Source organism: Bos indicus x Bos taurus, chromosome 12 (genome assembly GCF_003369695.1).
Source record: "Bos indicus x Bos taurus breed Angus x Brahman F1 hybrid chromosome 12, Bos_hybrid_MaternalHap_v2.0, whole genome shotgun sequence".
Classification (NCBI taxonomy): domain Eukaryota; kingdom Metazoa; phylum Chordata; class Mammalia; order Artiodactyla; family Bovidae; genus Bos; species Bos indicus x Bos taurus.
Window position 1 is genome coordinate 30062403 of NC_040087.1, and position 12853 is coordinate 30075255.

Here is a 12853-nt window from a genome sequence, read left to right on the forward strand (position 1 = left end):
CAAATAAAACAGCCCAACAGTTAAAAATGTGGTCTCTAATGAATTTGCTAATTCTAGCAGGCCCTCCCAAACATTTCCTGCTGGAGTACCCCGCATCGAAATGAAGTGGCTGTACTTTAATTTCATGGAAGAATCGTTTGATTTCCAGGAAGTTAAGACAGGGCTTTGTATTTAAATAAAAAGTTCCAGACAAGCTGTGAAACTCGAGCAAACCAAGAAAAAGGATGAAACTAAATGCCTGTTGGGTGACTCAAGGTTTCAGCTGCTCTGCAAACCTGACGGTGCGGGCTTAAGAGCCCAGAAAAGGGATGTTTTAAAAGCGGCTGACTGGATCGTTGTCACTTTCTTATAGGAAAAGCCCTGCCTTTCCAGAGATCTAAAGTGTAATGCAACCGTATGTGGTTGAGAAGTTCGAATCTTGGCTGCTTTCGCCCCTCTGCACAAGCAGAAACCCCGGTTTTCGGGGACCGTGATCTCATCGTGTCGCTCTCACTTTTGAAGGTCTGTTAAAAGTCTGGGGCCTCTTATCTCAACGGCTGTGGAAGTGAGTTTGGGGTGAGAAAGGGGGGGGGAGGTCTGTGGGTGTCTCTTTTGCCTGAGGAGTTGGAGACACTTGTGGAAAAGTCAGGCCCTTTTCGCTCCGGCGGCCGCTCGGGTGTGGGGCTGGCTTGGGTTAGACACATGCACACATACACCATAGAGCTCTGCTTTCCCGTAGCAGCTGCTGCCTCTGCCTCTGCCTCTCCCGCCTCAGCCTCTCTGCCCGGCACACACACACATTCAGATTTGCGCGCTGTTTCAATCCTTGATGACGTGTCCCCGGAGACAGCCAATAGCAGGCGGGCTCTGGTCAGGACAATGGGAGGTATCGGGCCAATGAGCGAGCCCCGTGAGTTGGCGGTAGCCAATAGGCGCGGCGCTGGCTGGAGAGTAATGTTACAGAGCGGAGAGAGTGAGGAGGCTGCGTCTGGCTCCCGCTCTCACAGCCATTGCAGTACATTGAGCTCCATAGAGACAGCGCCGGGGCAAGTGAGAGCCGGACGGGCACTGGGCGACTCTGTGCCTCGCGGAGGGTGAGTCCGGGGCAGCGCCGCGGCGGGGAGAGCGCCTCCGGCAGCTCCTCAGCCCGCGCGGCGGCCGGATCCCCGCGGCCGGGAGCCGGCGGGTCAGGATCCACACAAAGGCAAATGAGGGGGAACCGTGGGGGGAAACTGCGCACGGAGCGAGCCTCCCCTCGGGCGCCGGGAGCCCTGCCCCGCGCCGGAGCCCCGGCCCCCGGGGCCGCCTGAGGCGCCGCGAGCCCCGAGCCCCGCGAGTTTCCACCCCCGGCGGCGTCCGCGCTGACTGGCTCAAAAAAAAAAAAAAAATTTTTTTTTTTCCATTAAAAAAATTTTTTTTTAACGTGTTTTTGAACCCCCGGGGCCGAGCGTTCGGGCGGCCGGCGTGCGCGGGGGGCGGCGGGCCGCCGGGCGGGCGGGCGGCGCTTCACGGCTGCATTGGCCGCCGCAGAGCCGGGCGCCGGCGGCGAGCGGGCGAGCGAGCGCGGGCGGGCGGGCGCTGCGGGCGGGCGGCGGCGCGGGGCCGGGGCCGGGGGCGGCGGCGCGGGGCCGGGCCCGCCGGCCTGAGCCCGAGCCTGGGGCCGGGCGCGGCGGCCGGGCGGCGGGGGGGAGCGGCGCCGCGGCGCTCGCTGGATAACATGGCTGACTCGGCCCGGCGCTGCTGGCTGGAGAGAAAACAAGGCGGGCGCGGGCGGGGGGGAAGCTGGGCGCAGCAGTTCCGAGGCAACTTTTTTTTTTCCTCTTCTGCCAGCCCCGCGTCCCCCCGAGTGCGGGGGCGGCGGGCCGCGCGGAGGGAGACGGGGAGCGGCGGGCCGGGGGCGCCTCCCGAGGCGGGGGCCCCCACCTCACACACACACACACCGCGGACGGGGGAGGGGGAGGGTCCGGCCGCGCGCCCCCCGCCCCTCCCCCCGGCCGTCATGGCCGAGTGTGTGCGCCAGAGCGCGCCGCGCACCCCGCCCGCCGGCGCTCGCACTCACTCTCGCACACTCACTCTCGCGCACACACTCACACACATACACACACAAAGGGAAGGAGCCATATTCTCTCGCTCGCCCTCGCGGCGGCGGCGGCGCAGGCGGGGAAGACGCGCAGCGGCCATTCCGTGCGCGCCGGCCCCGGCGGCCGCGGGCGGAGCCAGCCCCCATTTCGAGCGGGGCTGCTCCCTCCGCCGAGCCGACAAAATGGGGGAGGCCGACGGGCCTGCGCGGGGCGGCGGGCGCACGTGGCGGGCCCCGCGCGCGGGGATCCGGGCCTGAAGGCCGGGTCGCCGCTCCCCCCCCCGCCCCGGGGGGGTGGCGGCCTCCCAGCGCGCGGCCCCGAAGTTGGCGGGCGGGCGGGAGTAAGGGGGCCCGGGTGGCGGGAAGGTGTGCGAAGCCCGCCCCGCGCGGCGCCCCAACTTTTCAGGGCTTAAAAATATATGTGTATATATATATATTCCCCGGGTGGGGGCGGGGGGCAGCCCGAGCCACGAGCAGGAGTGGCTTTTGTCCCTCATCGTTGTTTACTCGAAGAAACTTCAGACCGGACGTGTTTAGTCAGAACCGAAATACATCTCGGGGCCAAACCGATAGGAAGCGAGGCTGCCTGGCGGTGGCAGCCGCGCAAATAGCACCGCCACCCCCCCCACACCACCCCACCCCCAGCCTGGGTCCGAGCTGCCGCTTCCACGGTCCCTCCTCCCGGCAAAGTTTTGTGCCGAGAAGAGAATATTTTAAAGCAATCATGGGGAAAACTTTAGACGAGCGGGGAATCTGGCCCGTAATCCGGAAAGGTCTACTCAACTTTGGCTCTTACCTACTCCTTACGTAGCTGCATGAATCTGCAGCATTCCTTTTCTGACCTTTGGGTTTGTTGATTAATAATGATTTCTTACATGAAAAAAAAATTTTTAATGACCACTTAGGTATTACATTCAAAACAGATGCAGGGAGATAATTCACAAATACGGTATGAGTGTACCCTTGTGTCTACACTTTCTTTGAGATCCCACTGAAGGACCATTTATTGGGTTGGTGCAGACTCTTCTAGGAATTGTCGATCCCTGACATTTTCTTTGATATTGTGAGGGGTTGTTGCCAAGGCCGTGTTTAATAACCAGTGCCATGCTGTTCATTGACTCCCCAAGAAGTTAGAGTGCTCTTCGGTGCCATAAATTTCATTGTTAACATTAAACTTGTGTTTTTTTATTTTTTAGAAAAATAATTAAACATGGGCAAAGGAGATCCTAAGAAGCCGAGAGGCAAAATGTCATCATATGCATTCTTTGTGCAAACTTGCCGGGAGGAGCACAAGAAGAAGCACCCGGATGCTTCTGTCAACTTCTCAGAGTTTTCTAAGAAGTGCTCAGAGAGGTGGAAGGTAAGAGGGCTGAAAACCTACTGAGTAGGCAATAAAGGCTGAATTCCAAATTGCGATTTTTTTTTTTTTTTTTAAAGCTTCGGTACAATTTGCAAATGTGGGTGTTGATGTCGGAACAGGTTACTAAATATTTAGCAAAGGATACTGCATTTTATTCATTTCCATACTTCACAATTGGTTAAAATTTTGTTAACTTATTTAAGTTTACAATTTTTTTTTTTTTACAGACCATGTCTGCTAAAGAGAAAGGAAAATTTGAAGACATGGCAAAGGCGGACAAGGCCCGTTATGAAAGAGAAATGAAAACTTATATTCCTCCTAAAGGGGAAACAAAAAAGAAGTTCAAGGATCCCAATGCACCTAAGAGGCCTCCGTAAGTATCTTGCCTGTTTTGATTTTTCAGGAAGTATTTTATTGTAGACAAATTTAGCAAGCCACCCTGTGGATCTCCAGTCTGTAATCAAAGTTTCTTAGCTAACTGGTATTGGTATATTTAAATTTTGTAAAATTTCTCTTGGGTGGCAGTTTTAGTTAGAGCGGTGAAATTAGATACTGACCTCACCCAATATGTCTCCTAAATGTAGTTTTGATTCTTTTTTATTTCTTGAGAAATCATAAGTAATTGCAGAATGTTCATTTGGAACACTAATAAATAATATATGTTCAACTAGTAATGTTGTAAGTTAAAATAACTGTGTAAATTAAGTCTAGTGAGGGATATTTAGCATTTTATAACATGATACCCTGTCAGATATGTGGTAGAAATTAGAAGTGGCTTTTATATAGCAGTACAACACAGTTGTTGGTAAACCTGCAATTCTAAACTTAAATCTCTCCTTTTAGTTCGGCCTTTTTCTTGTTTTGTTCTGAGTATCGTCCAAAAATCAAAGGCGAACATCCTGGCCTGTCTATTGGTGATGTTGCAAAGAAACTGGGAGAGATGTGGAATAACACTGCTGCGGATGATAAGCAGCCTTATGAGAAGAAGGCTGCTAAGCTGAAGGAAAAGTATGAAAAGGTAAGCAGTGCGGGTTTGGTGTAGCGGTGAAGGAGTATGCCAGATGTTAGATGAACAGCTGTACTTGGTACTGCAGCTTAATTTCCTATTTTATGATTTCTAATAGGTGTGGTGCAGTGTTGAGTATAACAACTATTCAGTGCACCATTAGCTGTAGTCTGCAAGTCCCTTTCCATCTTTCAAAGAATGTAGATCAAATAAATTGTTAAAGTTGTTTGACTTAACACAATTTGCCTTGGGCAAGGGCCATATACACTTAAGCTGGTTTTGTTATTCTCCACCATGTGAATTTATGAAAATTCTGGTAGTCACTTTGAATCAGATAATGTCATTATTTTAACTGTTCAGGCACACAACATAAAAATAGGCTGGACCAAGTAATACAGATCTGTATTGTTCATAAACACCCTGAAACACTTATGTTCTTTCCCTTATATTAAAAACTTGACTAAGTTAGAAAGTTTAAAATATTTTGATCTGTACAGTAAATTGATACCAGAAAAAGCTATAACCTCCCCTTATACTTTTAATTGAAATATTAAGTAAAGTTAGATTTTAGGTTATTTGGTCATTCTGGAGAAATATATCCATTTCTAGATGTTTCTGAACCTAGTTGCATGCTTGGTGGCAGATAACTTTTTTTTTTTTTTTATGGAGAGATTTCCTGCTATGGATTAGGGTCTGTCAGTATAAACCTGTAGAATGCTTTTTTGCATTCAGAAGGTGGCAGTGTCTACCCTTTAATCAGTCTCTACATTCTAGTTTTAATAAACTAAAGTTTGGATGTGGTATATAGTTGTACTTCAGTGAGGCATAGCAATGCAAATATTAGACAATGTCATACCATGAGCTCTGGCTTATTTAGTTATCTCATAATATTTTTATGAGTGTTTGTGAAAGTCCAAGTTGGTGTGAATCTTCAGATAAATGGTATTTTAGTGTATCTGAGTCCTTGTTTTTTCCATAAAGTTTTGCCTGTTACTTTTATTTCTCCCATTACTTAACTGTTTGGTCTTTCGTCCCACTTTCTTCCTGCCTTTATTTTGGAAGGATATTGCCGCATACCGAGCTAAAGGGAAGCCTGATGCAGCAAAAAAGGGAGTTGTCAAGGCTGAAAAGAGCAAGAAAAAGAAGGAAGAGGAGGAAGATGAGGAAGATGAAGAGGATGAGGAGGAGGAAGAAGATGAAGAGGATGAGGAGGAGGAAGAAGATGATGATGATGAATAAGTTGGTTCTAGCGCAGTTTTTTTTTTTTTTTTTTTTCTTGTCTATAAAGCATTTAACCCCCCTGTACACAACTCACTCCTTTTAAAGAAAAAAAAATTGAAATGTAAGGCTGTGTAAGATTTGTTTTTAAACTGTACAGTGTCTTTTTTTGTATAGTTAACACACTACCGAATGTGTCTTTAGATAGCCCTGTCCTGGTGGTATTTTCAATAGCCACTAACCTTGCCTGGTACAGTATGGGGGTTGTAAATTGGCATGGAAATTTAAAGCAGGTTCTTGTTGGTGCACAGCACAAATTAGTTATATATGGGGATGGTAGTTTTTTCATCTTCAGTTGTCTCTGATGCAGCTTATACGAATAATTGTTGTTCTGTTAACTGAATACCACTCTGTAATTGCAAAAAAAAAGAAAAAGAAAAAAAGTTGCAGCTGTTTTGTTGACATTCTGAATGCTTCTAAGTAAATACAATTTTTTTTATTAGTATTGTTGTCCTTTTCATAGGTCTGGAAATTTTTCTTAAGGGGAAGCTAGTCTTTTGCTTTTGCCCATTTTGGATCACACGGAATTATCACACTTTATCTTTCATATAGTTAGCTGATAAAAAGCTTTTGTCTGCACACCCTGCATACCCATGATGAGGGTAATAAAAGTTGAATTGAGACACCTTTCATCCATAACTGAAACTTCAGTCTTGACCAGTTGATAGCGGATTTCACATAGCCCAGTTACATTTACCAAGTGAAGAGTAACCAATCTATTCACAGCACGGGATTACTAGAATCAAGCATTTTGAAAGTCTGTCCTTGAAGGACTAATAGAAAAGTATGTTCTAATCTTTACATGAGGACTCTACACTCTTTAACTCCCATTACCATGTAATGGCAGTTATATTTGCAGTTCCCACGTTAAAGACCCGAGAATGTATCCCCAAAAGCGTGAGCTTAAAATACAAGACTGCCATATTGTTTTTTTGTCGATGATTGTCCCAGCAAAGGCTCTGGGAAAAAGTGCTGGCTGTAAATGTCTTCTCCTGCTTATCCAAGTAGAGATTGTTTAGGAAACTTGAGACCCTTGGTTAAAGGTATTTTTAATTGGGCTGACTTTAAAATTAAATCAGGTATATCTTCCTGTATTATGGTTTGCCCCTTTATAAATCGAATAGACAAGGGAGGAAGACACTTTGTATTTCAGTATGAATTAACTGATTTATTTGAATTTGACTTTTCTTTACAAAACTCCAGCTCATTCATTAGGGTCATATGTTTATCTGCTTAGCAGTTTAGGGAACAATTTGGCAATTTTGTGGTTTTTGAGATTATTGTTCTCTTAAAGTGCCAGTGTTTTAAAATAGCGTTCTTGTAATTTTACACGCTTTTGTGATGGAGTGCTGTTTTGTTATATAATTTTGACTTGGATTCTTTCCATTTGCATTTGTTTATGTAATTTCAGGAGGAATACTGAACATCTGAGTCCTGGATGATACTAATAAACTAATAATTGCAGAGGTTTTAAATATTAGTTAAATGGCTTTCACTTAAGATTTTTGTTATATACATATTTTATCTTAATATCTCTTAGCAACATCCTTTAAGTGTAAGGGCTGCCAAAGTTTATCCTTTTAAAAATACTCACTTCACCCTTATAAATAGGTTAATGGGCTGATAAAAAAAGATTTCCATGAGACATTCCATGTGTTCTCAGGCTGCTATCTATAAATTAGGAAAAAACTAATTTTGCTTCCAGACTACTGAGTAAGATAGTTTTCCAAAGCAAGGTACATGTAAGTAAAAAGCAGAATAGTGATTATAAATCTAAACTTCCCTTTTCTAAGCTAAAGGAGAGGACATCAAAGGAAGGCTGAAATTGTCAAAATTTATCAAATTTTTGGTCAAGAGGAACAAGGCGTTATCTCTGATTTACATGCAAGTTTCCTATAGCTATAGAAATTGTTGCTAGTAGGCAATCCTAAATGGATAAATTCTGCCCTGAGGAACTTGAGTGGGTATTTGTGGCAGGAGATGTTGAGAATGGGAACAAGGATTTTTTCAGGTTAACTAACTGGATTCAGGTCTTGACAGGAAGACATGGACAAAAACCCTCTTAAATCTTCAGACATACTAGCTCTTCAGTATTCAAAAGTACACCCTGAAACTTTGGTATCCAAAATGCAAATAAAGGGAGGTAGGAGGCAATTTAAATAATTTAGTGGAAAACCCTTGTTTAACTGGAGATGGTTTTTTAAAAGTTAACGCAGAGGAACTATTTCAATGTTTAGAAACAGTTACAGCACTATGGGTTATAAAGATTTTCTTCACATCAGATTAAACTATAGTATTTTCTGCATTTTAAAAATTGATAAAATTGGCATACTGATTTAACTAATTGTTTTCCTAAAGGTTGGGAGGTATTGGCTGGTTAGTTACTATGATTGTCCTTTTGGCCTTGCTATCAGTTACTGATATTTGCTGTATTAATTTTCTTAATCTGGAAATTGTGTCCTGTGCACCACAGGGGTAAGACTCAAATGATAAAAGGTGAAAAGTGCCCGAGTGACAAGATGTTCAGCAAGTACTTCCTTCACAGCCTGGGGGATTTTTTCAGTATTGTTAGACATTAGGGTAGTATCCAGCTGTATTGAAGATGCACTGGAAATATAAGACAGAAATTTCTGAATGGAAAGTGTGGGCAACTCCCTTGCTTGGCATCATATAAACCATGACAGAAGTTCAAATTTAGGTCTGTTCAGTGTAACAGGCCTCAAAGTGCCTGAAATACCTCTTTCAATACCAGCCAGGTACTTTCTGCATAGGATGGTATAACTATAAATTAGCACAAACCCATTACAGTTTACATCTTGGGATTAACTGCTGCTCAAGTGTGAACCATTGGCTAGTAACTAGTCTGTTAAGTGGTAACTTACTTAAAAAATTTTTTTCACATTGATGCATTGTCATTTTCTGTAAATTGACTCTTGAAATGCTTTTAAAACAACATAAAAGCTAGGAAACTCTGGATACCTATGCAACAAGAGATGCAAGCTGGTTCACTGGCCCGCTTGTTAACAGCGAAGACATGAACAGTGCTAACACTTGCCAGAACTTGGGAAGTTCCCTGGGTCTAAGCCAAGTTGGTCCCTGGAGTAAGTAACAAGGCAAAACGGCTCTGCTCTAGGAACACTGCTATTTAACAGTACACCCTGGCTCAGGACATGGGATGACAGGCATAATTTAATGGGCCATACTCCAGAATATGCCCACACCTTCTAGTAGGTTTTGGTCTGGAATCACAGCTGCCAGTAAAAATGAAGGTCACTCAGTGTCTGACTTTGCGACCCCATGAACTATATGCCCACCAGGCTCCTCTGTCCACGGGATTCTCCAGCAAGAACACTGGAGTGAGTAGCCATTCCCTTTTCCAGGGGAGCTTCCCAACCCAGGGATCAAATCTGGGTTTCCATTTTAGGCAGATTCTTTACCATCTGAGCCACCAGGGAAGCCTGAGTCATGTCATTGGTTTGATCTATAGATGTAACTGGCTGAAAAGGAGGAAGCAGTAGTACAGATCTGGAATGATATGAGGAATTATGGCAGCTTGAACAATGGTAGGATCAAGGATGCAGAGAATGAAAGCCAATCAACAGTGGTGAGAAAATCAGTGAAAAAGAGACTCTTGTACTTTTTTTTCTCTTCAGTCACACAATTCAAACATACAAGTGACATTCCATGGTATGATGTTCCATAATACATTTGATAATTACTGATGTCATTCGTGTTGTTGGCTATTTTTTGCTATTCCTAACTACCACAGTGAACACCTTGAAATAGAATTGCCGAGTCAAGTGCATTTAAAATTTGGCAGATACTGACAAAAGGACCGCTTCCCCAAGGCTATCCTTACTGTGCAAGTTTTTAGCGATGATTTCTAAGATAAATCAGGATTTTTTTTTTTTTACTGATTATTCTTTAGCTCTATGAAATGACTCTCCCTTTTTTTTTCCTTGTTGCATTATTTTTTTATTTTTTTAATTGAAGGATAACTGCTTTACAGACTCTCCATTTTTAAAAGATGAGAAATTAAAATACTGAAATACTGTTGTTTGTTCAGAGCCACCCAAACACGAGGTAGAATCAGACATGAGAGACCCTTGGGTGTGACTATTTAGACTGTTTCCACTACTGAACAAATTATTTCTCTATAAAGTTACTGCAATAATGAATTCATTGTGTGAAAATGAGGAACTTCCTATTTTGGCATCTTGGATCCAGAAGCTTTACCTGGGGAGGGATTTTTCTAGCAGAGGTTGTGTGTCAATCTTTACAGAAGCTGTAACCAATAGTTTCGGAGAAAAACTATAGTCAAGGATTGTGTGGGCCGGATTCTGGGCATTAGGAGATGATAGGTTATTTGGAAAAGAGGAATGGATATTGAGGATCTGCCTTAAATGGGATAAAATGATCACTGCTTCACGTCCTAGCTGGAGATGGTACTTTAGGAAAAGGGCATACTGCAAATGCATTTATAAGTGCAATTGTATTAATAGACTTTAAAGTGGAATTAAGCCTAGTTCCTTAGAATTACATAGAATCTCCAATTACAGGCTTTATCATACTTTTCCTTCACTGGGTTTCAACTAGGGATCATCCTATAAAGTGTTCTGAACATAAGCAGGTAAGAAAAGTCCTAAAGCAAATAAGCATGGGCTGGGGGTGAGTTGTACGTTACTCAATACTGTGAAGAATAAGAACTTGGGGCTGTTCACAGCAAGGATGTGGCAGCCCCCTCCCTACTCCCCCGCCTAACTTTCAGGGAACCTCAAGTCTTGCTCTGCCACTTGGAGTCCACCTGTCTGGGACTTGGGCATGGTGAGTGGGTTAGACACACACAGGCTGAGAAGTCTTTTTTCTTTTTTTTATAAGAGGATCAAGAGGTGTCATTGCTTTGGGACTGCAAAGAGATCAAACCAGTCAGTCCTAAAGGAAATCAATTCTGAAAATTCAATGGAAGAACTGATGCTGAAGCTGAAGCTGCAATACTTCGGTCACCTGATGTGAAGAACCGACTCATTGGAAAAGACCCTGATGCTGGGAAAGATTGAAGGCAAAAGGAAAAGAGGTCAACAGAGGATGAGATGATTGGATAGCATCACCGACTCAATGGACATGAATCTGAGCAAACTCTGGGAAATGGTGGACAGGGGAGCCTGGTGGGCTACAGTACATGGGGTCACAGAGTCATGCACGACTTACCGACTGAATGACAGCAAAGAGTAAAGCATAGTGCCAATGTAGGGTCCTAGCACATTAGAAGTGAAAGGCTCTAGGCTCTTGGGAGTCCAGCTGGTGCATTTGCACAGAGCAGTGAGTCGGTAGAGGCCCACCAAAATTCAAAGGCTGGCTCAGAGACCAAAAGCAGTATCAAAACAATCTAGCAGCACCAGACTAAGAGCAGGTGCAAAGAAATTTACGAGTTTCTTCCCCTTCCCTGTAAGGACAGGAACCGGGTGTGTGTGGGGGGTGGGGTGGGGCACAGCTGGAAGCCTTCCTCCCTAACTCTTTTTCTGCCTGGGTTCCCCTGCCTTGGCTACGATTGTTCCAGCAAGTCAGCACACTGCTGTGATTCCTGTGACTCCTCTCTGGCCTTCCTCCTTCTGTTTACTTGGACTCAGGACACTTACAGGCAAAACAAAACTAAAATACTGTCAATCATGTAGAAACTGATAAGCTGCCTGATTCTAAAGGGCTGGGAAGCCCCAGAAGAATGTGTGCTGCGTATGAGTCCTTAGAACTGCAACCTGAACTCCAGAAGAAGGAAGGATTGCAATGCACTGCAATCTCTTTTGAAAAACTGTTATTGTGAGTAAAATTTACATTCATTGAAAGAAAACCACCAAGAAACCAAAAATCTACAATTCTATCAACAATTAACATATTACGCGCCCTTGTAGTTTTATATATGTAACATGATTAACACACATATATTGGTGCTAAGTCGCTTCAGTCGTGTTCGACTCTTCTCGACCCTATGGAGCATAGCCACCAGGCTCCTCTGTCCGTGGGATTCTCCAGGCAAGAATACTGGAGCCGGTTGCCATTTCCTCCTCCAGGGGATCTTTCTGACCCAGGGTTCAAACCTGCATCTCTTGCATCTCCTGCATTGGCAGGCAGATTCTTTACCACTAGCACCACTTGGGAAATGCAACACATATATATGTGATTAATAAATAAAATATATGTGTATATATTTACTTATTTAATCTGAGGTGAGATTCTCATAAGATAAAATGAACAATTCAATGGCATTTAGTACATTCACAGTGTTGTGCAACACCACCACTAGTTCCAAACATTTTCATCACCCCAGAAGGAAATCTTGTACCATCAATTCCTCCCTCCCCCTTGACTCTTGGCAAAACCCAATCTGCATTGTCTCCATGGATTTACCTATTGTGGGTATTTCATATAAATGGAACTGTACAATGTGACCTTTTGTGTCTAGCTTCTTTCACTGAGCATTGCTTCTCAAGGTTCATCCACATAGTGGTACGTATCAGTATTTCATTCCTTTTTGTGGCTGAATAATATTCCATTGGTGGTATATATCACAATTCATGTATTCATTCATCCATTGATGGACACTTGACCAGTACTCCTATGAACATGCACGTTCATGTATTGTTTTGAATACCTGTTTTCAATTCTCCGTGTACATATGTAAGAATGGAATTACTGGATCTCGTGATAATTCTATGTTTAATCTTTTGAGGGACCATGATGGCTAAGATGACTCTTCTACAGCAGCTGAACCACTTTACATTCCCTCTAGCAATGGATGAGCATTCCAACTTCTCCACAACCTCACCAACACTTCCTGTTTTCCATGCATATCTGTGATAGCCATCCTAGTGCATGCATCTCCTTGTGGTATTGACTGTATTACCCTGATGACTAACGATACTAAACATCTTTTCATGTGCTTATTGGCCATTTGCACACCTTCTTGGGAGAACTAATTTAAGTTCTTTGCCAATTTTTTAAAAAATGACTTATTTTTTGGTTGCCCTGGGTCTTGGTTGCTGTGCTTGGGCTTTTTCTCTAGTTGCAGAGTGGGGACTCCTCTTCACTGTGGTACACGGGCTTCTCATTGCCATGGCTTCTCCTGTTGCAGAGCCAAGGCTCTAGAGCATAGGCT

General features: G+C 44.2%; 1 protein-coding gene across 3 annotated transcripts; it reads left to right on the plus strand.

Annotated features, from left to right (window-relative positions):
- Window positions 1–357: 357 nt before the first annotated feature.
- On the plus strand, window positions 358–7183 carry HMGB1 (high mobility group box 1). 3 transcript variants are annotated; one of them, XM_027557488.1, is made up of 5 exons: window positions 358–501; window positions 3256–3419; window positions 3647–3792; window positions 4263–4437; window positions 5488–7183. In XM_027557488.1, the coding sequence occupies exons 2-5, from the start codon at window positions 3270–3272 to the stop codon at window positions 5662–5664; spliced, it is 648 nt and encodes a 215-aa protein (XP_027413289.1). In that variant the 5' UTR covers window positions 358–501; window positions 3256–3269; the 3' UTR covers window positions 5665–7183. The 3 variants fall into 3 exon arrangements, with proteins under 3 accessions (XP_027413289.1, XP_027413287.1, XP_027413290.1); XM_027557486.1 differs by lacking the exon at window positions 358–501 and adding an exon at window positions 931–1073; XM_027557489.1 differs by lacking the exon at window positions 358–501 and adding an exon at window positions 2743–2832 and having other exon boundaries at window positions 5488–7178.
- The last annotated feature ends 5670 nt before the right edge of the window (window positions 7184–12853 follow it).

Coding starts and splice junctions, on each gene's coding strand:
- HMGB1 (XM_027557488.1), top strand. CDS start 3,270: ATGGGCAAAGGAGATCCTAAGAAGCCGAGAGGCAAAATGTCATCATAT. Junction 3,420..3,646: donor AGTGCTCAGAGAGGTGGAAG/GTAAGAGGGCTG, acceptor TTTTTTTTACAG/ACCATGTCTGCTAAAGAGAA. Junction 3,793..4,262: donor AATGCACCTAAGAGGCCTCC/GTAAGTATCTTG, acceptor CTCTCCTTTTAG/TTCGGCCTTTTTCTTGTTTT.